At 40.2% G+C, this 25,502-nt stretch overlaps 1 protein-coding gene and 1 long non-coding RNA gene across 3 annotated transcripts in view; one reads left to right on the top strand and one right to left on the bottom strand.

The window, feature by feature from the left end:
* The first annotated feature begins 282 nt into the window (after positions 1-282).
* BTBD1 (BTB domain containing 1) overlaps positions 283-25,502 on the top strand; it is a 50,920-nt gene continuing 25,700 nt past the window's right edge. Inside the window, exons 1-3 of one of the 2 annotated variants that reach the window (XM_057719981.1) lie at positions 283-823; positions 18,669-18,825; positions 25,010-25,115. In XM_057719981.1, the coding sequence (XP_057575964.1) occupies positions 411-823; positions 18,669-18,825; positions 25,010-25,115 (676 nt within the window). In that variant the 5' untranslated portion in view covers positions 283-410. The remainder of the gene's footprint in view (positions 824-18,668; positions 18,826-25,009; positions 25,116-25,502) is intronic. The other variant, XM_057719980.1, reaches the window with a different exon arrangement.
* Positions 5,404-10,069, bottom strand: LOC130844019 (uncharacterized). Its single transcript, XR_009051131.1, has 3 exons — positions 7,761-10,069; positions 6,970-7,137; positions 5,404-5,748 (listed from the first exon to the last, which is right to left on the bottom strand). It is a non-coding gene; the product is annotated as an uncharacterized LOC130844019 (long non-coding RNA).

Raw genomic sequence — 25,502 nt, 5'->3', positions numbered from 1 at the left:
GCGGGGGGCACTGTAGCTGGTGACGAGGGGCCTGAGGGAAAGAAGGGGCCAGAGCTTCGGGGGCCCACAGGTCTGAGGAGGTGCCCGCGCCGGGCCGCAGACAGCCAGCGGAAGTCCCAGCTTCGGGACGTGGGGCTCGGATGCGCTCAGTGCGCCCAGCGCTCCCGGGACGCCGCCGAGGGCACCGTCCCCTCCAGGCCCAGCTGGGGCGGCCACGCGCGCCTCCGCCTCCCAGCCCAGCGGGGACGCGCGCCTGGCAGCTCGGGGCGGGGCCGGCGGAGGCGCGCGGCCGGCGGAAGCGCCTTTCCCGGAAGGTAGGGAGGCGGCGCCGGCCTCGGGGGGCGGCCTCGGCGATGGCGGCTGGACCGCGGGAGCTTTCTCTCTAGCCCGCTGAGCCGCGCCGCTGGACGATGGCCTCGCTTGGGCCGGCAGCTACGGGCGAGCAGGCACCGGGAGCTGAGGCGGAGCCGGGCGCCGCGGGGCTGCCGCCGCCCCCGCCGCCGCCCGCGCCGTCCTCTCTGGGGCCCCTGCTCCCCCTGCAGCGGGAGCCGCTGTACAACTGGCAGGCGACCAAGGCGTCGCTGAAGGAGCGCTTCGCCTTCCTCTTCAACTCGGAGCTGTTGAGCGATGTGCGCTTCGTGCTGGGCAAGGGCCGCGGCGCCGCCGCCGCCGCCGGGGGTCCGCAGCGCATCCCCGCCCACCGCTTCGTGCTCGCGGCGGGCAGCGCCGTCTTCGACGCCATGTTCAACGGCGGCATGGCCACTACGTCGGCCGAGATCGAGCTGCCCGACGTGGAGCCCGCCGCTTTCCTGGCGCTGCTGAGGTGAGCGGCGGCCGCCGAGCCGGCCTCCCCGGCTGCGCGGTGACCTTGGGCGAGGCTCTCCTTACTCTCCCGGCCTCAGTTTCCTCCCGAGTGGGTGATGCTCGGGAAGGTCGAAGCCGAAATCTATCAGCCGAGAAGGCTGTCCGCTGGCTGTTAGAGTAAATATTGGTGTCTAGGGCCAGTTAGCGTGCGTTTTCACCTTCAGGTAGCGGGTTGTCGCCCACGCTTGGGAATCAGGGAATTGGTGAGGACAGAATGGGTCAGGTTGTCCTGACGGCCCGTTTGCGACGTTTCAGGTTTTTGTTGGGGGAGAGGGATAATTGGGAAGTTTGTAGGGTCGATGAATTTTTTTTTTCCTCTCTCACTCTTACGCCTTTTTCATTAGTGTTAGTTGTTATGATCCTGGACAGTGAATAGTAGAACAGGTAAGTCTGGGTTTAGCTACCTTGCGTTCCTGCAGACAAGGTCATGTTTGCTTAAAAACCAATCTCCCTGTGTTAAGAGTTTGCACTTTGAGGATAGAAGATGGACTTCTGATTAATTTTATTTAATGGAAGGGAGCTAATAGTTGGGCATTATTAGCTGTTATTCACAAAATTCCATTTAGGAAGGTATAGGTATTGTTGTTTACAATTTTATAAGTGGAACTGAGGCCCAGAGAAGTCAAGTAACTTGATGAGGTTACAGAGGCAACTCATACCGGAGGCCATGTGTGTTTCATTATACCAAGAAGGTTTTAGCTGCCTGAGTAGAATGTACTATTAAAATAGCAGTCTTGGGTGGTACTGAGACAAAAACAGGTAGGTCAGTGGAACAGATAAATACTCCACGAGGGCTCACAGCTCTTTCAGGAAGATCAAGGGAATTGAGTACAAAGTTAACACAACACAGGTAGAAAAGAAATACTTAAATCCCATTAATAAGTGGATAAAGGACAGGATAGATAACTTAGGAAAAGAAAAAAGTAAAACTAACAACGAATGCTTAACCTCATTAGTAATTAAAGAAGTGCAAATTAAAAGTGTAGTACTTTTCCTCTTCTGTTAAGCCCTCCAGTTTTTTTTTTTGTTTGTTTTTTAAGGTAACATCTGGTGAGCCCTCTCTAACAAAGCTGGTGGTAAAAGTTTGGCACTGTAGATTGTTTTCCCCACAGGTAGGAAGTATTCAAGTACTGAAAAAATGTTCCACACAAAAATATTTAAGGCAGGATTATTTATAGTAGTGAGGAAGTAGTCAAGCAGAGGGAATGGTTAGATAAACAATGATAGGTCCACTTGATGAATTGTAATGCAGCTACTAAGTATGATGCTCATAAAGACTAGGTAATATTAATGTGGAAAATGTGTATAGTTAGCATTTGAAACTGTGCTATGATTAAAGACTGGGAAAAGAAACAGCAAAATTATACTTAGAGAAAAGGAGAGAAGAAACTATACCAAAATGCTAACCAAAGTTGTGTTGGTGTGGTAAGGCGATGTTGATTTTTTTTCCTTTTCTCTTTGTTTCTCATATTTTTTGTAATTTAGTTCAGTTACATTTATAAAGGGGGAAAAAGCTCAAAAGCTTGGATCTAGATCATTTTGGTTTTTGGTTTGAAGTTGACCAGGAGGATTGGTTATAGCTCGTTTAGATTTTCTAAACTGGAAGTATTTTTTAATGACCTCTTGGTCCACTTGCATGGTAATCACCTGAAGTACTTGTTAAATTGGTAGATCTCTTTCTCCCTCCTTACAGTACTGTGGTGTTTGGAGGTGGGACCTTGAGAGCATATTTAATACTCTCTCTAAATACTGACACTTGAGAGCCACTGATCTAAAAATATTGTTGAGTAGCTTTTTCCTTTAAGAAATATTGAGATTGCTAGGATAAGAATATAGAGGGAAAATGCTGATTTCATATTTTCACTGAAGCTGTTAATCATTCAGTGTTAATCATTCAATCCTTTCCCATCAATAGAAAATAAGTGAATTAATCTGAGTCCTTGAAATTTTCCTGTTTCCAGTGTAGGGATCGTATTTGTCCTTCCGGTTCTAGTAATTGTTCTAGTCTGAAAGTGATATCTGGACTAATTTTTAAACTTAGGTTACTGGCTGGTTGTGAAACATAGATGCTGTGCTTAGCTATTATTGTGTGACAAAAAGATGTCTCAGTACTTGCTGAGGTGGAAAAGCACGTTCGCTTGGGCATACTTCTGTGTTTACAACTTGAATTATTTAACAGTACTTAAAGCCTTTTGAACTTGAGTTTGAAGCACTTTAAGAAACTGCTCACTTTGTCAGACCTTTAAGTGATGTTCTTTAGTTGTTCATTTGAGGAATACTGCCCCCCTTGTGTTAGTCACTTTTAGTTATTGGATACAACAGTGAACAAGAGAAAGTCCCTGCCCTCATGGAGTTTATAATCTAGTAGGGAGAAACAAAGATATAATGTCAAGTACTGATAAATATTTTAAGGAAAAATGACCAAGCCCTGAGGGAAGGAGCATTCTAAGCAGGGAAAAACATGTTTAAGGCCCAAAATTTCTCCTGTTAAAGGAACTGCAAGAGTAACCATTGTGATTCGAACAGATAGAATATGTGGGAAAGTGGTAGAAGATGAGGTCAAAAAGATAGGCTGGCCAGGGCGGTAGAGCCTGTGGAAGGACTTGGATTCCCTCTGGTGGGAAGCCTTTTGAGGGTTTTGAACAGGGGAGTGCTATGATCTGATTTACATTTTTAAAAAACCCATTCTGGCAGTTGTTTGGAGATTAGACTGTGGAAGGAGTAAAATGAGCAGCAGGCAACTGAATAAAAGAGGCTTTTGCGGTAGTCCAAGCAAGAGCTGATGGTGACTTATACCGGGGTGGGAGTGATGACATGATGAGAAGTAGTCAGATTCTGGGTATATTTTGAAGGTAGAACCAGGAAGATTTTCCAGACATCCAAGGAAGGATATAAGAGTAGCCAGTTAGAAATATGAACCTGAAGTTTAGGGAAGAGCTTCTTGCTGAATGTAAATTTGAAAGTTAAGAGTAAATGGTATTTAAACCACAAGACCAAATGAAATTACCTAGGGAAGGAATGTATTGATACTGTGAAGAGAAAGTGGTACAGAGATGAGCTCTGGTTTCCTCCAACGTGTAGATATGTAGCCTAGGAGGAGGAGCATAAGATGAGACTGAGAGACAGCTGTTAGAGGAATTAGAAGGGAAAGCCCACGTGGTGTCTTGAAAGTGTTGTTGAGGAAGGTGTTCCAAGAAAGAGGGAGTTGTCGACTATGTTAAATGCTGCTTGAGAGTTGAATAAAATGAGGACATTGAATTGATTATTGGTTTTGACAAAATGGAGGCAGTTTATAATCCTCGCAAGAGTGATTTCAACAAAAGGATTAGAATAGATTGGGAAGAAAATATGAGGTGAGGAGCTGGAGACCACTAATGTAAATAATCCTCTCAAGAAGTTGTTGCAAAGAGGAACAGAGAAATGGAGCGGTGACTGGAAGGAGACATGGGTTCCTCAGGTGACAGCTATTCCTCGGGTTCTGTCTGCACCTGTCTTCTTCCTTTCCCCGGTTAACCCATGGCACTGCATGCTCCCCCAGCTATATTGCCAAGCTTCTACTCAGCTGAAACCCAGTTTCCAACTGGACAATCACAGATGAATGTCTAGTACCCATGCAGATGGACATGTCAACAATAAAAATACCTAACACTTAATGAGTGCTTGCCATGTTCTGCTTACTGTTTGTTTCTAAGCACCTGTGTGAACTCAAATTTCAGAACAATCTTTGAGGCAGGCACACTTATTATGCCCTGTCTCCGTCAGCTTTTGCCACAAAAATGCTATAAAGCACCCCAAAACTCAGGGGCTTAAAAAAACAATCATTTATTCTTCCTTTGAATATTCTTGTTTTGTGGATCAGTTGGGGATTGACTCAGATGGGCTTGGCTCCAAGTTGTACTTTGGTTCAAGTTCCATGTGTTTCTCATCCTGTTTGGACCAATCTTGAAGGTTCTCCTCCTTTCTCTTAATTTTTTTAGACATTGCTTCAAACAGACCACTGCCTTTAGACTTAGCTCTCTTCATTCTTCACAGTTAACAAAGTTCTATCTCTAATATCTAGATGTCATCACATGACTCCCCTGAATCTCTTAATGACTTATTTTTGCATACAGGATGCAGTTTAAACATTTTAGCAGGTACACAAGACCTTTATGATTTGATATCGATTCCCCTTTCTCTCCATGTGCTCAGCGCCCCAACTCTACTGATGTCTGTTCCTTATCTTAATACTTGCCTTCTAAAGCCTCTTTGCCTTTCTACTTCTTAATCTTTCTGCCTAGGAGATTTCCACCCTTAATTATTTCCCTTGGAAACTGCTGCAGAGCACAGGGAGATCAGCTCCATGCTTTGTGACGACCTGGAGGTGTGGGATAAGGATGGTGGGAGGGAGGCTCAACAGGGAGGGGATATGGGGATATATGTATACACGTAGCTGATTCACTTTGTTGTACAGTGAAAGCTAACACAACATTGTGAAGCAATTATACTCTAATAAAGATGGGGAAAAAATTATTACCCTTCAGGTATACTTCAGGGTGTCTCTCTCCTACAAAACATCACTAATTCCACCAGCAGGCAGGTTTGCCAGCAGATTTGTGCTCTGCCTCATCTAATCTCTTGTAGCAAGTTTTGTATCTATTACTGTAGAACAAACCAAGGTTTTATTATCTTTCACAGTTGTGTGGGAGGTTCTTACAGCATTTTCTTCAGGTCTCCTGTGCAGTCATAGTCTGATAGCAGTTGGGGCTGGAGTCATCTGGAGGTTTGATTCAAATTCTGGGCTGGCTGAGCCTTTCTCTCTCTCTCTCTCTCTCTCCATGGCTTCTCCAGCTGATCTTTCCAACAGGGTAGCTTGACTTCTTGGATAGCAGAAACCCATGGCTCCTGAAAGCACAAAAGTAGGAGCTGTCAGCCATCCTCAAAGTTTAGGCTCCAGACTGGCATAGTGTTGCTTCTGCCACATTCAGTTAGTTAACAAGAGTGAAACAGGATGAGCCCAGGTTCATTATGGAACAGATCTGTATGAGGGTATGGATAATAGAAGATGTGATTTATTGGGACCATCTTTAGAGATTAGTTATCAAACCATGCCTAATGTATAATTCTGTTATAATTATGACATTACTTTTTAACAATTTTGTTACCAACCTGTTTATGGGCAGAGATATCTCTCCTGTATTTGTATTTCTGGGACCTGTCTCAGTATTATATAGTCCCTCAATAAACATTTTTGAGTAAAATGAATGAATCAGTAATGATACACAGTTTCTTGTACATGATCTTGTGATTTTTCTAATTTAAAATGAAGTTTTTACCTTAGTCTTTTAATTTTTAAATTGGGTTAAATGTAACCTAAGTTTTATATTTTGGAAAGGCTTTCATTTTTGGGGAGAAATCAGAAATCGTTTGATGACCTATAATTATTTCTCTGTGCTCTTGTCTTTAGAATTAGTATATCAGAGCTGAAGTGTTCACTTTAAAATACAAAGTATTGTGGTACTATTATGTTTAATTTTTAATTATACTTTGTTAACATTGGCTTATAGCAGTTTTAGTAATCAAATGGAATGTAGAGAAACCATGTATGTAAAATGTGAATCAAGATGATTCTTGGATTTTCAAGTAACTTTTTTTCTTATTAACATCGACATATATACACTACCAAATGTAAAATAGCTCATGGGAAGTTCCTGCATAACATAGAGAGATAAACTCGAAGATTGTGGAGGTCTCATCCACACGAACCAACCTGAATGTGAGTGGCACAGAGGAATTAAGAAAATTCACACAAGAGTATAGGAAAGCATGGGGTCAGGGGACTCAAGACCAAGCCAGTCAAGAGTCCCAAGCTCTGATTCCCATAGCGTATTTATTGAGAAAAATCATAAGCAGTCTAGCAGAGACTGGATTATAAATCACGGTAATAGACATCACAAGGTATATGCTTAAATTAGAGAAAAAAAGCAGAACACCTTGTTTTTTATGACTACTAGGGGAGATAGTTAATCTTTAACTTGGAGCTGGAGCCTGGAGCCAATGGGCTATGTGACTGCTTTATCTCAGTCAGTTTTCCTTGAGACTAGTTCTGCTTTCAGAACTGCTTACAGCCATGTAGCCGGTCATGCGCTCTCAGGATTGTTACTCCAAGTCAGTGTCCTCTGGGTCCTCTCTGGTTCTCTACATCTCCCCCTTTTTGTTTATTGGACACACATCTGAGCTTCACAGAGTATGCAGCTAGTTGTTTTCGACTTTGTCAGAGGAGACATCGCCAGACTAGGCAAAGACAGAAAGTTATCAAGATTAATATTCCTGTTATCGCCAAAGCGGAGCCCCCAAATATGCACAAATGGGGCATAGGATTCAATTTACCCAATTCATTAGCAATATTGTCCAAATAATTTGATCCTGCTAGTAATTCCAATTTTTTGTCAAGCGTGTCAAGAATTTCCTTATGTAATAACGTTAATTCATGTCATGTTTCCTTGATTTAGCAAATGTTGGCGTACTTTGTTCCAGTTAAATTTTGAAGAATTATAAGGATAAAGAGTAACACAGAATTGAGTAACATTCCAATCACAGTGAAGACATAGTTGTTTCTGAAGACTGAAAATCTCATCTCATCATAATTACAGCTTGTTGTAAATCAGCTACCTCAGAAGTTATTTTATTGTCAGTTTGATTCTGAGTGGACCAAAGCAGCTCAGAATCAGTATGCCATTGCCGCACAGACTCCGTAATTTGAATATTCTGATGTAAAGCTACACCTGCAGTTGCTGCCGTGGCAGTTATTGCAATTAGACCTATTATGACAGCAACTAAAGTTCCGATGAAACGTTTGGTTCTATATAGCATTTTTAAAATTATTTCCTGCAGGCAGTAAAGATTAGGAGACTTACCAGGATCATTTCATTTGAACCAGCAGCCAAATTCCTGGGCGAGCTTTGAGTATACAAATTGAGTTGGCATTATGATTAAATAATATGCTGGAATTTAAGCAAGTATAAAAGGTACAGTTAACACAATTCAACAATAATTCATAAGTATCAAAGTTAGTGCGTCCTTTCATTAGTAGGTGAGGGAATCTTACACAAGCTTGTATGTAATGTGTTCCATTAATAGTAAAGGAGAGCTCAGTATCATTATTGACCAAGTTTCTAGTATAGTTTTCTTTCCAAGCATATATTTCATAAAGAGAGGCCATGAATTTCCATATTTGGTTATGAATTGGACCATGAGAAAAGTATGGACTCGGAGGAGTCATTCCTGGTTCATGCCAGTATATAATATCTCCAGATGCCTCAGTTGAGATAGTAGTACCATGCTTATGTTTTTTCCCTCTTAAATCATATGGGGAACCGTGGCGTTGAGCTGAACCCCTAGGGCTCCAATCAGTGACATTTCCTTGGGAAATATTAAGAAGCACTCAACCTTTATTCCCCCTGCATTTATCCCAACTGATCCAATTGGAAATAGATGATACTCTTTTTTGCTGGCAAATGGATATGTCTGGAGGCATGGTGTTGCTAATGATCCCGGCGTCTTTGAAGCTAAAACTGGACAGTAAGAATACTTGAGTAGGAGTAGTATTACTAGTCTTAAAGATAGATAGCCAGCCTTGATATGCCACTTTAAGACAGTGATTCTCATGTCCAAAACAAATAGGGATGTTATCTGCTCCTACAGTATAATAAAAAATGATATGGCCTTTCTCACTTGGCATCATAGGTCCCCTAGGATCAAATGGCCCAGGAAGCCAATTTGAGTCATTAATATAAACAAGGGGCTCTCTGTCATACCAAGTAATTAGTTTGTTTAGTGGAGGATGTGGAACATAAGCCCAGTATGAGAAATTTGTTTCACCATATGCTATTCCCATCGTAGTATTAACGACGGCAAGCATAGCTAGAAACATGTTGGCCAACGTCCTTGGCATGCGCAGTCCCTCCAGTATCTTGTCAGCTTCATGCGAGGTCTTCTTTATCGCTTCCCACGTCATCGGAGGGGTTTTCTGAGTTGTGTTGGTGACGGTTATTGAAGGTCATTGAAGGTCGTATATTCAGCTCCGCCATTCTTTCCTCTAGTGGTGGATCTATGTCATATCTCACCCGTTTCCAGTTCATTTCTGGGTTTCAGTCGTTTTGCAGGGAGCCACAATATTTTTCTGCTTTCTGTGGAGACACAAGCAAAACCTCTGCCCCATGATTTAACCCAACCCCTTTTCCATATATCTGTACTTATATCATGCCACCAAATTGGCTGCATGAGAGGAGATTCAGGTATCTCGTTTTCCCAGTGTTTTTCTATTGCTGATTTATTCTCTTCGGTCCAAAAATTTAAATGATTAAGTGTAAACAAAGCTTTATTCAAATGATCTTTAGGTGTTATAGGAAACCCACCTCCCCCTTTTTGTTTAGCATTTGTTTTAATATTAAGTGAGCTCTTTCAACAATTCCTGGCCTGTTGGATTATATGGAATGCCAGTGAAATGTGATATATGCCATTCATCACAGAATTTTTTGAACGAATTGGAAGTATAAGCAGGACCATTATCTATTTTTATTTGTTGTGGAAGGCCCATGACCATGAAACAAGCTAGTAAATGAGAACAAACACGAGATATTTTTTCACCAGATAAAGCAGAGGCCATAATAAAATGAGAATAGGTATCAATAGTAACATGCACATATCCCAGACGACCAAAGGAAGGGATACGAGTGACATCCATTTGCCATAATTGGTTTGGGGCTTGCCCTCTGGGGTTAGCACTGCTAGGCCAAGAGGGAACATTGACCACCTGACAGGACGGACAATGTCTTACAATCATCTGACTCTGGTGACGGGAAATTCCAAGGCCTTCTTTAAGGCCTTTGGCATTGATATGAGTTAATCGATGAAATTCTGTTGTTTCCTTAAGTTGAACATTAGCGATAAGCAACTGATCAATATTATGATTACCCTGAGATAGTGGTCCAGGCAATTTTGAATGAGCTCACGTATGAGTAATGAACAATGGAAAAGTTCGTTGATGAAGAGTTTTCTGTAATTGAGTTAATAGTTGAAAAATAGAAGAAGAGGAATTAAGTTCAGCAGTTTCAATGGTTTGCACTGTATAAACAACATATGGTGAATCGGAAACTATATTAAGAGAGGCAGAAGAGTCTATTAATAATGATATTACCACCATTAATTCAGCCTTTTGCGTGGATGTTTGAAAAGTGTCCCATACTTTAGTGAGAGGTCCTGTATAACCTGCTTTGCCATTACTGTTCCCACCGGTAAAGAAGGTAGGGGCTTCTATAATAGGATTTTTGGCAACAATGTGAGGTAAAATCCAATTAGTGGTTTTTAAGAACTTAAATAATTTGCTATGGCAAAAATGATTTACATAACCGAGAGCCCAATTTGCCATTCAGTATTAGTTTGCAAAGTTTTGTTAATTAGAGCCTTTGTTAAAGGAACTACAATAACGTTGAGTCTTGACCAGCTAACTGCTGGAGGCGAATTTTCCATTTGTGAATCAGCTGTCCCATTTTGTCTAGATAAAGCTGGAGCTGTTTGTTAACCTTGTTAGGGAGAAAGATCCACTCAGTGATGGCCTCTTCCTGAATTAATATACCAGTTGGAGAATGTAAAGAAGGAAAAATCAAAAGTTAAATAGGTTTATTTAAATCAACGCGTTCAAGCCGAGCTTGGTGAATGTGTTGTTGTATCCATTCCAATTCCCTTTTTGTAGCCGGAGTTAGTTTTCTGGGACTGTGTAATGCAGAGTCACCTCTCAGAATATCAAAAAGATTAGAAAGAGCATAAATTGGAATTCCCAGTGCTGGACGTAGCCAATTAATATCTCCTAATAATTTTTGAAAATCATTTAAGGTATTGAGAGAATTGGCACGAATTTGAACCTTTTGTGGAGTTACGATGTTACGATTTATAATAGCTCCCAAATAATGGAATGGAGATTCAGTCTGAATTTTGTCTTTGGCTATCTCCAAACCATGTTTTAATAGCTCTTGTTGAGGTGCAGCAATGAGGAGAGTCAATTCTTCTTTATTGGGAGTTGCAAATAACAGATCATCCATATAATGAATTATATAAGCATTAGGAAACTGCTGCCTTAGCAACTGCAGTGGTTGATTAACAAAATGTTGACAAAGAGTAGGACTGTTTAACATTCCTTGGGGCAATATTTTCCATTGGTATCGTTCTGCAGGTTTGTGGTTGTTAATTGAAGGAATAGTGAAGGCAAATTTAATACAGTCCTGTGGCTGTACAAGGATAGTAAAAAAGCAATCCTTCACATCAATAATGACTAAAGATCAGTCTTTTGGAATCATAGCAGGAGAAGGAAGCCCTGGTTTTAACGATCCCATTGGTTGAATTACAGCATTAATTTTTCTCAAATCCATTAGCATTCTCCATTTCCCTGATCTTTTCTTTATTACAAAGACTGGAGAATTCCAAGGACTAGTAGAAGGTTCGATATGACCTGCTTGAAGTTGTTCTTGAACTAATTGTTTAAGCACGTCCAGTTTTTCTACAGTGAGCAGCCACTGCTCCACCCATACAGGTTTGCTTGTTAACCATGTTAAGGGAAGTGCAGCTGGACTTTCAGCAGTGACCGCTAGAATAAATTTGGATTTCTAGAATTTTGTCTTCCTCTTTCATTAACAGCTGTACTCACAGAAAGTATGCTTACACGTTTGCCATTGTTGCATCAGATCCCGTCCCCATAGATTAATAGCTATATCGGCTATGTAAGGTTGTAAAGTAGCTATTTGATTATCAGGACCTAAAACAATATAGATCTGCATACTTTGATGAATATGAGTCATAGTGCCGATGCCAGTAAGGACTAAAGGGATATCCTTAATAGGCCATGAACAAGGCCAGTAACGTCAGGCAGTAGTAACATCAGCCCCTGTATCAACAAGACCCTTAAATTTCTTATTATTGATAGACAGTTCCATCTCAGGCCTTTGATCGTTTATACATGTTTGCCAGAAAATTTGTTTTCCTGTGCTACCAAAACTCCCTTCTCTCCTGACCGAAGAGCGGTTGATAATATAATAAGGTAGCAATAACAACTTGCAATCTGTTCTCCTGCTATAATTTGATATTGCTGACTAGTACTCATCACGACTAAAATTTCCCCTGTAAAATCAGAATCTGTTACACCAGTATGCACAAATACTCCTTTAATCGTTAGACTGCTTCTGCCCATTAATAAACCCACATATCCTTTTGGAATAGGACCATATATTCCAGTATGAACTTTAATAATGCCATTGGCTGGCACAAGTAACAGATTTTGAACAGCAGGAAGATCTAGGGCTGCACCAGCTGAAGTGGCTGGGTAGAGGTCTGAGATTCGTTGGACGTTGGAACCCAGGCCGGGAATTGAAGACCCGTTTTGTTTTGATAGGGGCCCCAGGCTGGGCCCGGGTTCGCGTTTCCCGGCTGGTTTAGGGCTTGACCATTAAGATGAAATTTAGAAGAACATTGGTTTGCCCAGTGCTTTCCTTTATTGCATCTAGGGCATGTACCAGGAACTTCAGGTATATTTTGACCTACAGAAACTTCATTTTGAGGTTTAGCATGACACTCCTTTTTCATATGTCCTGACTTCCCACAATTGAAACAGGTTGTTCCTTTAGAAGGTTTTTTCTGTGAATTGGCTCCACGGATGGCCTCAGCCAACACTTGCATTTTATAACTGTCTGATGCCACATCTTGACAAGCTCGTAAATGTTCTCCAAGAGCTCGTCCTTTCACATGGCATAAAGCCTTTTGACATTCTGAATTAGCATTATGATACGCCAACATTTGTATTAATAAGTCACATAACCCAGGTTGAGAAACTGTCTTATGAAGTACATCTTTTAAGCGGGCTATAAATTCAACATAAGGTTCATTGTGGCTCTGTTTAACATTTACCACTGATGGAACCACTTGACCTGGGGGTGCAGTTTTTTCCCAGGCTTTCATGCAGCATAACCACACTTGTGTTATAGCCTGATCAGAGTATTGTAATTGGGCTGGTACACCTTGTCAACTTCCTGTCCCCATCAGTTGCTCGGTTGAAATTGGGATTGGTGGATTTTGAGCATTATTCCTAGCTCCTTGCTGAGACGCTTCATCTAGCCACCAAGTTTTAAATTGTAAAAATTCTGCCGATGTTAAACAAGTACGGGCTGGTTGGTCCCAGTCCCATGGTATAAGTCTTTCCGACTGAGATAAACCTTGCATTAGCCCCATGGTGTAGGGGGAATTGGTTCCATAAGCCATACATGCGTGTTTTAATTCTTTTAACGTCTTAATAGGGATAGGGGCATGATCATATTGATAAGCCCCTTGAGGGAATTGCTGATTAGGAGCTACTGGAGTAACAGTCACTGGAAAAGCACAAGGGTATAAGTAAGCCTCCAAATCCCCTTCTAGTTGGACTTGGCGAATTCCTTTCTGTATTCCTGAACCCTCAAGTGGTGAGACAATAGAACTTTTAGGAGGATTATTCAAATCCGGAAACAGACTACTGTCCCAAAAGGGGGCTGTAGCACCCTCTAAATCCTTTTTTTCTCTATTGGTCCATTTCTTACTAGTTCGTGTTCCATAATCTAGGGCAGGCATTGCCAATAAAGGACTCTTTTCCCTTTCTTCCTTTTCATTTTCATAGACATATCGTTCCTCATCCTCTGTAAGAGGGCCGGGGGAGAGAAGAAAAGCTTCTCTGGCCCCATCTTCTTCTTCTCCCTCTGAATCTGTGACAGATGGAGATTGTAATGCTTGTAAAGCTAAGGAAATAAGGTTACAAAGAGACCAAACGGAGAGAGGGATATGCTCTCCGTTTCTATGAACTCTCTTAAGTTCTTGTACTACCTGTTTCCGTTGTTTTATTTGTAAAGTACCATCCACTGGAAACCAATAGCAGTGCTGTCTGACAAGAGAAAACAGCTCTTCAAAGCTCCTGCTTTTCAGTTCTACTCCGGAGCTTTGTAAAAGAGTTCATAACAATTCCACATATTTATCATGAGTATGAGCAGAAGATTGCTGACCCATAATGTAACCCTGACGAGAATCCCCAAAAGGGAACTTACCTCTCTGTCTTATGGATAGTCCCTCTGTTTTTTGGGTTCCACCCGTCTTTTGTTTCCAACCAGTCTGTCAGGCAACTCCTTTCACTTCAGGTCCCTGCTCAGGCGCCAGTTTTGGAGATCTCATCCACACGAACCAACCTGAATGTGAGTAGCACGGCGGAATTAAGAAAATTCACACAAGAGTATAGGAAAGCATGGGGTCAGGGGACTCAAGACCAAGCCAGTCAAGAGTCCCAAGCTCTGATTCCCATAGCGTATTTATTGAGAAAAATCATAAGCAGTCTAGCAGAGACTGGATTATAAATCACGATAATGGACATCACAAGGTATATGCTTAAATTAGAGAAAAAAGCAGAACACTTTGTTTTTTATGACTACTAGGGGAGATAGTTAATCTTTAACTTGGAGTTGGAGCCTGGAGCCAATGGGCTATATGACTGCTTTATCTCAGTCAGTTTTCCTTGAGACTAGTTCTGCTTTCAGAACTGCTTACAGCCATGTAGCCGGTCATGCGCTGTCAGGATTGTTACTCCAAGTCAGTGTCCTCTGTGTCCTCTTTGGTTCTCTACAGAAGGTGGGTGATGCCTTAGAGGACCAGGATAGGGAGGGTGGGAGGGAGTCACGGGAGGGAGGGGATATGGGGATATATGTATAAATACAGCGGATTCACTTTGGTGTACCTCAAAAATTGGCACAACAGTGTAAAGCAATTATATTCCATTAAAGAGCTTTAAAAAGAAAGAAAGAAGGAAAGAAAGAAAAAGAGAAAGAGGAAGAAAAAATGGTTTTTCTATCAATGTTAGCTAGAAACCTCTACTGAATCATCTAGTTGGCTAACATGTATTCATTAAAGCTTAGCCAGGTGCCCACACAGTGCCTGGTGCTGTAAGAAAGATATGGGAAAAAATTTAAGAAACACAGAGTTCCCTTTCTTATTGTTTATAGCCTAGTATTTATTTATAACTTTCATTGCTCCAAAAAGAATTTAAAATGTCTTACATACATTGAAATACAGGATAAGAAATAAAACAGAGCCAAGATGAAGCTAATACAAAAATGCATGCTACAGGTACTCTGGAAACTTAATATTGATCATTTTAGCAACTATTACAAAAAGAGATACCTGGCTAGTCAGTTACAGTTCACAGTGTTTGTAGATTAAAAATAAACCAACTGCTTAGGAGGTGCACAATTCTATCTGATGATAAGATCAGTTAAAAAAAAACTCCCGATGCAGTCCCCTCGTAAGGAAGGCATTACTGAGATGAATAGTGTTCTCAGTCTATGTTTTTAGATATAAATATAGATGTTTCTTAAATATGTTCAAGCAGAAGTTGTAGTACTGAAGTATAATTTTATAAAAGAAGTTTGAATTGGGGTTGTGGACCATACAGAATAGTCTAAAGACACAGTTCTTTGGTTCCTGGAATGTTCTTCCTACCCTCTTTTCATCTTTTAGATCTCAGGTAGAAATTCTTGTAGGAAGCTTTTCCACATCTCCCTGTCAGGGTCCCCAGTTATAGATTCTTACAGAACCGTGTACTTCAACTTTGTGGAACTGGTTTCCTTAAGTTTGAATCTACTCAAGCAAATAGTAATAAAGGCCCCACATTTCAGCTCTATATTTTATAACTCTAGTAATTTTTGCCTGAAAAAAATTGACGCGTATAAAGACTGTTTCCTATCTTGCCCTTAAAACAAAAACCTCCTATGTTTCTAGTTTAAGAAGGGAACTGAGCATGATGTTAGCCTTCTCTCTGTCCCAGTTAAAGTGCCTGTAAAGAAATACAAAAGAGAATAAGTCCATTACAGTGAAGACAAAAAGAGGAGAGAGGTTGGAAGCCAGTGTAGAAAAGGGACAAAGCAGGTGGTTCAGTGGTTAAGAATTCTCCTGCCAATGCAGGGGACACGGGTTCAATCCCTGGGCCAGGAAGACCCCACATGCCACGGAGCAACTAAGCCCGTGTGCCGCAACTACTGAAGCCCGTGTACCTAGAGCCCGAGCTCCACAACAAGAGAAGTCACTGCACTGAGAAGCCTGGGCACCACAACAAAGTGTAGCCCCCGCTCGCCGCAACTAGAGAAAGCCTGCTCACAGCAACGAAGACCCAACACAGTCAATAAATAAATAAATAAATAAACATTTTTAAACAAACAAACTGGATGGGGGTGGTCTCTAACCTAAAGTCTGCTTTCCCACTCTAATGCAAAGTGCCAGTCAACAAGCCTTCCACGTACACAGCTCCCAGCCAACCTTTCCATTTTGGAGAAGGTTTTAGCTGAAAAGCAGTCCTATATTTACACAACAGCAAAGAAAACATAGCAGCCACCAGAATACTCAAGTGGAGATCATCATTAATCTTTTGACATATAAGGAAAATCAGAATATGAATGATAAAGACCAAGAACAGCTGATCCTCCAGGAAATAGGTAATTCAGGGAACAGAAAAGAACTTTTAAAACTTGGAGATTTGGGCTTCCCTGGTGGTGCAGTGGTTAAGAATCTGCCTGCCAATGTAGGGGACATGGGTTCAAGCCCTGGTTAGGGAAGATCCCACATGCCACAGAGCAGCTAAGCCAGTGTGGCACAGCTACTGAGCCCATGTGCTGCAACTACTGAAGCCCACATGCCTAGAGCCTGTGCTCTGCAACAAGAGAAGCCCCCGATTTCTGCAACTGCAGAAAGCCTGCCCGCAGCAATGAAGGCCCAGTGCAGCCAATAATACATACATAAATAAATAAAACAAAACTTGAAGACTTGAGAACATTTTTGCATCCATAAAAATGAGATGGTGCTGTGGAATATTAAAAAAAAGGGGGAAACACTCAAGAAAGAACAAGAATTCTTAGAAATTTAGACATATGATTGCTGGGGAGAAAAATAGAAGGGCTAGAAGACTGGCAAGGAAATCTGAAATGCAGAGGAAAATAGAGAATAAAAAAATGAGGCAATATAAAAATTTACAGCCAACATTTACTGACACTAAGTATTTGTCAGGCATTATTCAAAACACTTTATGTATTTTAACTGATATTAAGCCTCACCAGAGCATTATGAAGTAGATACTGTTATTCACATCTCTTTTCAGAGAGGAACACAATAATAACTTGTTTAAAGTCACATAGCTAGCAAGTGATGGAACAGGCTCAAGCCCAAGGCATCTCTTCCTGAGTCCAGGCAGAGTAAAACATCCCTAACCTGATAGGCCTGGTAGTGTAGCACTGAGAGCAGTCAGACGCCCAGAAATGGCGGGTTATGGTAGATAGCTCTTGTGTTTCCTCAACCTCTGTTTCTCCATCTTTAAAATGCAGGAAGCAGCACCTGCCTTCCTTGTGGGAGGATTAAATGAATCGGCATCTGTCACATGATAAGGGACTAAATGGTTTTTTCATGTAATGTTAAGTGAGTATTAGGAGGGTGATGTGATACAGATGGCTGGCTTGAAAGATTTTGGAAAAAATGTTTGAAAACAGTGTAATCTTGAAAAACAGTAACCTTCACTTTTGAACCTGAGACATAGGGGAGTATGAGAATGAACAGCCTCCACTGGAGGTAGTCTTAGGGATAATGATATTAGAGGAAGGCCAGCATTTGGTTAGGGTGGGAAGTTAGGGGGCTGTAACAGGCTAGAATTTCATCTTGGATGGTACTCTGGCCACCAGAATAAAAGAAGAAATTGAAAAGCAAAGGGTGGGGACATGAAATAGAACTTCCTTTCCTCACTCACTTTACTGTACAGAGTGTTCTGAAAGACGTTAATGGGTTTTCTTAAACTCTTATTTTATGACTTGGGTCCTTGGAATATAAGTGTAATAAGTGTTTTAAATCTTTAGTATTGCTAAAATGAAATACTTGTTCTTAATGCCTTATTTCTCCAGCACCCTCAGCTATTCTGAGTTAGCTGAGAACTGGGCAGTAAGCACAGGGGTCTCTGAGGAACCACAAAGGAGGCCTGAAATGGTTATTCATAAGTTCAGTATAGTTCAGCAAGTACTGCCCAGGCCTTCTCTGAGAATCTTATGCTTTATCTGCACTTCTAGGAATCTGATTTGTCTAATGACCTGGCAGTTAGAAGCAGCCAACCAGGGCGGGGGGTTGGGGGGAGAGGCAGTATGGGTTTGATAGTATTTTGAGAGAAAATTGGACCTAAATACCCAAAAGCACATAGCAGTATGGGGTCATTTAAGATGCTATTAAACTGTTTTTAAGCCCCAGTACTCTAGTCTTTGGTCATAATGCTAATTCTGGGATAATAAGGAAAGGTTAAAAGATACCCAGAATAAAAGGACACCATGAACAGGAAATAAATGGATGTTTTGACATTTAGAGATGTGAATTTAAGCCATCTGTAGATTTGTTTAAGTGAACATCCTTTGATGAAGGAGAGAGAAATGAACCACTCGTCCTTAGCTGCTATAGAGTGCTAAAAGACCTCTAAAAATTTGGCTTGGAGACATGCAGTCCCATGATCTTCACTTCACTTTAGTCTTCGCTGTAAATGAAGACTGCCTACCTCTCAGGACTGAGTCAGGGTACAGTGTGGTGATGTATGTGCAAACGCCCCATAGCCCTGGGAAGCCTGGTGTACTTTTCAAGTTACTTTTCACTTTGTTCCTTATCTTTTAAGATATTCCTCCGTGGTTTAACTCTGATAGATTGCTTAGCTAAAACCCTGCTGACCATCTCTTCAATTTCCACTTGCTTACCAGATTTCTGTATTCAGATGAAGTTCAAATTGGCCCAGAAACAGTTATGACCACTCTTTATACTGCTAAGAAATATGCAGTCCCAGCCTTGGAAGCACATTGTGTGGAATTTCTCACCAAACATCTGAGGGCAGATAATGCCTTTATGTTACTTACTCAGGTAAGTAAATGTAGCTAAGGTATGTGTCATTTAGCTTTAGAAATTCATATTAAATATATGAATATTTAATATTTCCTGGAGAATTCATCCTAGATCATTATTTTAAAGCATATGGAATCTTCTAGTATCATTCAGGGAAATACAGCAGAATCATAGTTTTAGAATAGAAAAGTCAGTTAGCATTAATTTGCCACATAGGTAAAGAAACTGAAGCCTTATGTAAATAGGGTGTTATGACTCAAAGTTATATAGCTATTTAGGACTGGAGTTGAGATTAGTATCCAGCATTGTTCCTGCTGTGATTGAGAGTGTGATAGCATGAAGCTTTCTGGACATCTTTGTTCTCAATTTTTGTTGGGTCTGAAATTAAGATTGAATATTTCAAGTCTAGAAAAGTTGTAAGATATACTGTCTTCTATCTTTAAGCTTGTTCACCCCTTCTGGAGGGGTATTGCCATTTAAAAAAGTTTTACAAAAATGTGCATATATCATAAGTGTACAGTTTGATGAATGTTTACAAACTGAACACATCTATGGAACCATTAACCAGTCTTTAACATATACTGTTTAGCATTTGTTATATGCCTGTAATCTGAGCTTCATACTTGAGACATAAATTGTTGTTGTTCTTCTTAGACAATGTTATGATACCGTTTTATATATTTGTTTTAAAAATCCTAAGCTAGTCTATAACCATGTGCTAGGGTTGCATTGTGTCCCCCAGAATTCATGTGTAGAAATTTCAGTCACCAGTACCTGAGAATGTGACTTTATTTGAAAATAGGGTCTTTACAGAGGTAAGCAAGTTAAAATGAGGGGGTAAAAAAGTCGAAGGTTATAATATATATATTGAATATTAGTAGTGGAAATAATCATGGATGTTCCTTAGCTTAACCCTCTCATTTTCCAAATGAAAAAACTAAAACCTGGCTAGTTGACTACCTGCCCAAAGTCTCACAGCAGTCTAGGTGGTGCCAGAGCCCAGAGCTCAAGTTCCCTGGTTCTACATCCATACCAAAAATGACTGATGGCACTTTTTTTTAAGTCTTTGGTCATCAAGTATTTATAATTATAGAAGAAAGAACACGCTGATGTCATCTCTTCTCAGACATAATCACAGAACTCCATGTCTGTATTGCACACCAGACACTAAGCTAGTCCCTTTGTATATGTTATCACATTTATTCCTCATTACAGCTGTGATGTTGTTTATTATTATTATCCCCATTTCAAAGATGAAGAAATGGAAACTTGAAGAGGTAAATATCTTATATAACATAAGACAGCAAGTGGTAAAAGTGAGGTCTCAACCGTAAACCAGTAAGGTATGGTGATATTGATGATAATAATAGCAAAATGTATTGAGTAATTATTTTGTGCCAGGTACCATTCTGAATACTTTGTATGCATTAATTCATTTAATCTTCACAATAACTTTAGGAGATGTAGCTGTTTTAGGTGCAGATTTTCTTATCCCCATTTTATAGACAAGGAAATTGAAATACAGAGAGGTGAAATAACTCAACCAAGATTATGTAACTAATAAGTGCTATCTCCCTGCATTTTTTCCTCTTTTGAATTTGTGATGAAAATCTAATAAAGAAGTTGATAATCATAAGATTCTTTGTTGTCTAAAGAATTTTATTGTGTGTAGAGAGGGTCATTTAACTACTTGTATTTTTTAAATTCAGTCATAAAATTTAGAAACCAATAGGACCACCCTGGTGGTCCAGTTATTAAGACTCTGTGCTTCCACTGCCAAGGGGGGGCCTGAGAGTCTGCATTTCTAACAGACTTTCAGATGATGCTGGTGCTTCTGGACCACACTTTGAGTAGCAAGGGTTAACAGATGTCACTGAGGGGAAAAAAAAAATGAACTTTTCAGTGCCTTGTTGGTTTTAGAACTCAACATTACTCCAGATTTTTCATTGATGGGGTCATGTGAATTAGCCCACGAATTGTCATGTGAACATCTTGTTCCTGCCAAGTGAGTCATTTGAATTGAGCATGTTCATTTACTTGAGAGGACCTCTGCCAGCCTCCCTCTAAAACAAAGAGCCAGTATAGTGTACCAGCATAGATTACACAGGGAAAACACTGTCTATGAAGTGATACAATCATTAGAAATAGTGTTTTATCAGGTAATGCCAGACTCAAACTAAATTTAGAGAAAATTTATTTTACTCTTAAGTAGCAGCAGTAGACTCTAAAGGAAACTTAGTATTGTATCTGAGTGAATGAATAAAATAATTTTTACTGGGACTTCCCTGGTGGCACTGTGGTTAAGAATCCTCCTGCCACATCTTTTTTTGTGTATGCAGCCTGAAATGGATATCAGGTATTATGCTTGTTTAGTACCTGTACATTTACTTTTATTTATTTATTTCCATTTTATTTACTTATTTATTATTTTTTTGGGGGGTACACCAAGTTCAATCATCTGTTTTTATACACATATCCCCGTATTCCCTCCCTCCCTCGACTCCCCTCCCACCCTCCTGTCCCAGTCCTCTAAGGCATCATCCATCCTCGAGTTGAAATCCTTTTGTTATACAGCAACTTCCCACTGGCTATCTATTTTACAGTTGGTAGTATATGTACATTTACTTTTAAAATTTTGTTTTGTTTTGCTTTTTGTCATGTAGAATACTGCCTTGCTTTAATGTGATCTGCATTTGTGTACCTTTTTTTAACTTTAAAATCTTTAAATAAAATGTTTAATACTCATCAAAAAAAGGCGGGGGGGGGGGCTTCCTTTGTGGCTCAGTAGTTAAGAATCTGCCTGCCAGTGCAGGGGACACGGGTTAGATCCCTACTCCAGGAAGATCTCACATGCCGTGGAGCAACTAGGCCCATGTGCCACAACTTTTGAGCCTGCACTTTGGAGCCCGTGAGCCACAACTATTGAGCTCATGTGCTGCAACTACTGAAGCCCACATGCCTAGAGCCCATGCTCTGCAACGAGAAGTCACGGTGATGAGAAGCCTGCACACCACAATGAAGAGTAGCCCCCACTCGCTGCAACTAGAGAAAGCCCGTGTGCAGCAACAAAGACCCAATGCAGCCAATAAATAATTAATTTAAAAAAAAAAAACCTTTAAAAAAAAAAAGAATCCTCCTGCCAATGCCGGGGACATGGGTTCAATCCTTGGGCAGGGAAGATCCCACATGCCGCAGAACAACCAAGCCCATGCACCACAACTACTGAGCCTGTACTCCAGAGCCCTCAAGCCACGACTGCTGAGTCTACGTGCCATGGCAATGAGAAGCCCTCGCACTGCAACAAAGAGTAGTCTTCACTTGCTGCAACTAGAGAAAAGCCCACGTTCAGCAGCGAAGACCCAACACAGCCAATAAATAAATAAATATTTTTTAAAAATTAAAAAAATTTTTTGCAGAAATTTTTTCTAAAGTATCAGTTTTTGTGTGAACACTAACTCAACTATAAAAACTGAGTTGGCCAATTATCTGCTGATGTTAGAATTTTATTTGTTAAAAATGTACTATTTTTCATATTTTAAAAATACGGAAACTATGATCCTAGACTGAATCCCATGCTAAGAGGAATAGTGTTATAAAAAGCATTATTGGGTCAATTGACAAAACCGAAATATAGACAGTAGACTTCTGTTTTATCCAAGCTATTAAATGTAAACAGAGCTGACCCTAGGCCAGAAGGAAACATTGGTCATTGGCACACCCATCATCATATCTCCTTTTTCAGTGTTATGGTTTCATTTCTTCTTTTTCAGTATTATGGTTTTTAAAAATTTCATTTATTTGAAACCCCTCCTACTTTTAAACTTGTTTTTTTGAATTATATGCACCCTGATAAAGCACATGTTATAAGTTTGACTTCTGACTTCTTAAAGCCTAGATTAGCTTTGCTGAACTCATAAACAGTGTACAGTTGATCCTTGAACAACATGAGTTTGAACTTTGTGGTTCCACTTATACATGTAGTTTTTTTCAGTCATAAATACTACAGCACTACATGATTTGTGGTGGTTGAATGTGCGGTTATGGAGGAACTTTGGATACAGGGGCCGACTATATATGGATTTTCGACTGTGCAGAGGGTCAGTGCCCCAACCCCCAAGTTGTTCAGGATCAGCTGTATACTCTTTTTTTTTTTTTTAAGCTCTTTATTGGAATATAATTGCTTTGCACTGTTGTGCCAGTTTTTGCTGTACAACAAAGTGAATCAGCTGTATTTATACATATATCCTCATATCCCCTCCCTCCCGTGACTCCCTCCCACCCTCCTCTTCCCACCCCTCTAAGTCATCACCTATCATCAAGTTGATCTCCCTGTGTTATGCAGCAGCTTCCCACTAGCTATCTGTTTTACATTTGGTAGTGTATATGTGTCAGTGCTACTCTCTCAGTTCGTCCCAGCTTCCCCATCCCCCATCCCCCCCCCCCCCCCCCCCCCGAGTCCTCAAGTCCGTTCTCTACATCTGCATCTTTATTCTTGCCCTGTGACTGGGTTCATCAGTACCATTTTTTTTAGATTCCATATATATGAGTTAGCATACGGTATTTGTTTTTGCTCTGTATGACAGCCTCTAGGTCCATGCACCTCACTGCAAATAACTGTTTCATTCCTTTTTATGGCTGTGTAACAATCCATTGTATGTCTGTGCCACATCTTTATCCATTCATCTGTTGATGGGCATTTAGGTTGCTTCCATTTCCTGGCTATTGTAACTAGTACTGCAGTGAACATTGTGGTACATGTTTCTTTATGGATTATGGTTTTCTCAGGGTATATGCCCAGTAGTGGAATTGCTGGGTCATCTGGTAGTTCTATTGTTAGTTTTCTAAGGAACCTCCATACTGTTTTCCATAGTGGCTATACCAATTTACACTCCCACCAACAGTGCAGGAGGCTTCCCTTTTGTGCACACCCTCTCCAGCATTTATTGTTTGTAGATTTTTTGATGATGGCTATTCTGTCTGGTGTGAGGTGATAACCTCATTGTGGCTTTGACTTGCAATTCTCTAATGATTCGTGATGTTGAGCATCTTTAACGTGTTTGTTAGCCATCTGCATGTCTTCTTTGGAGAAATATCTATTTAGGTTTTCCGCCATTTTTGGATTGGATTATTTGCTTTTTTGGTATTAAGCTGCATGAGCTGCTTGTATGTTTTGGAGATTAATCCTTTGTCCGTTGCTTCGTTGGCAAATATTTTCTCCCATTCTGAGGGTTGTCTTCTTGTCTTGTTTATGGTTTCTTTTACTTTGCAAAAGCTTTTGTTTCATTAGGTCCCATTTGTTTATTTTTTATTTTATTTCCATGATTCTAGGAGGTGGGTCAAAAAGGATCTTGCTTTGATGTATGTCATAGAGTGTTCTGCCTGTGTTTTCCTCTAGGAGTTTTATAGTGTCTGGCTTTACATTTAGATCTTTAATCCATTTTGAGTTTATTTTTGTGTGCATACTCTTGCTCAATATATACAGTACCTTCTTATTGCTTACCATTAAGTTTGTGGGATTCATTCATATTGTGTGTAGTTGTAGATCGTTCATTCTCATTACTGTATAATATTCTATCATGTGAATTTATTTATTTGCTCCTCTGTTGTCAGGCCTAGTTTTTGCTTAGGTTCCCAGAACTTTCAGGCTCTAAAATTCTTGTACTTTAAACTCTTCTTCCCAATCAAAATGGGAAGTGGTAAAAAAAAAAAATCTGATGTTACTGGTATGCTTGACAGTTGATATTGTTTAGTGAAAAGATCTTAAGACTTGAATTTAAGTACTGGCTTTGGAGCATAACTGGCTAGATGGCAAGTCAGTATACCTCTCTGAGCCTCTGTTTCCTCATCTGGTTAATGGGATAATGTCTGCCTTATCTAACCTGGAGTGTTTCATTAAGGATCAAAATATATAATGTATAAGAAACTAGGCAATGCATATATATGCATATGAAAATAAAAATAACAGGGTTGTTAGTGGTAATATGAATTAATTGTTATCTCAGCAGGGCATTTGTGCTTTTAGCTTTTATTTCTGATTGTGGAATGAAAAGTTGTAAGTATATATAGACATTGTAATTGTATTTTAAGTATGTGCTTTTACATAATTAGTGATTATAACTGCTTACAGTATTAGCTTTGAATATGTACAGCCTGAGGGTAAAATAAGTATGAAAATAAAATAACTGTCTTTTTACATGTTTAGGCTCGATTATTTGATGAACCTCAGCTTGCTAGTCTTTGTCTAGACACAATAGACAAAAGCACAATGGATGCAATAAGTGCAGAAGGGTTTACTGATATTGATATAGGTAAGTTCACTGTGAGTTAAAATGTTACATTTTAAGTACAGTAATGCCTTACGAGTCAGCCTTGTTGTCTTGTTGTCAGACAAGCTGTTTTTAAATGAGTGGTTTTTCCAAGTGATTTAAGCCTACCTCTTTAAGAGTTTTGCTTTCTTTATTTTGCTGAAATATCCCTAGAAGTCTTAACTACCTCATTGCCTTTTTTCCCCCTTTTTTTAAGCTCTTTATTGGAATATAATTGCTTTACACTGTTTACCTCATTGCCTTTTAAAAGATGTCAAATCAAATAAATATTCATTGAGTCCTCACCATATGCACGGCATTATACTAGAGTCCTATAAGAAATACAAAAAAGGGTAAGATGTGATTTTTCTTAAGGAAACGATTATCTAA

This window comes from Hippopotamus amphibius, chromosome 2 (genome assembly GCF_030028045.1).
Source record: "Hippopotamus amphibius kiboko isolate mHipAmp2 chromosome 2, mHipAmp2.hap2, whole genome shotgun sequence".
Classification (NCBI taxonomy): Eukaryota; Metazoa; Chordata; class Mammalia; order Artiodactyla; family Hippopotamidae; genus Hippopotamus; species Hippopotamus amphibius.
Note: the sequence above shows the minus strand (reverse complement) of the source record. Positions and strands in the feature narration are given on the sequence as shown.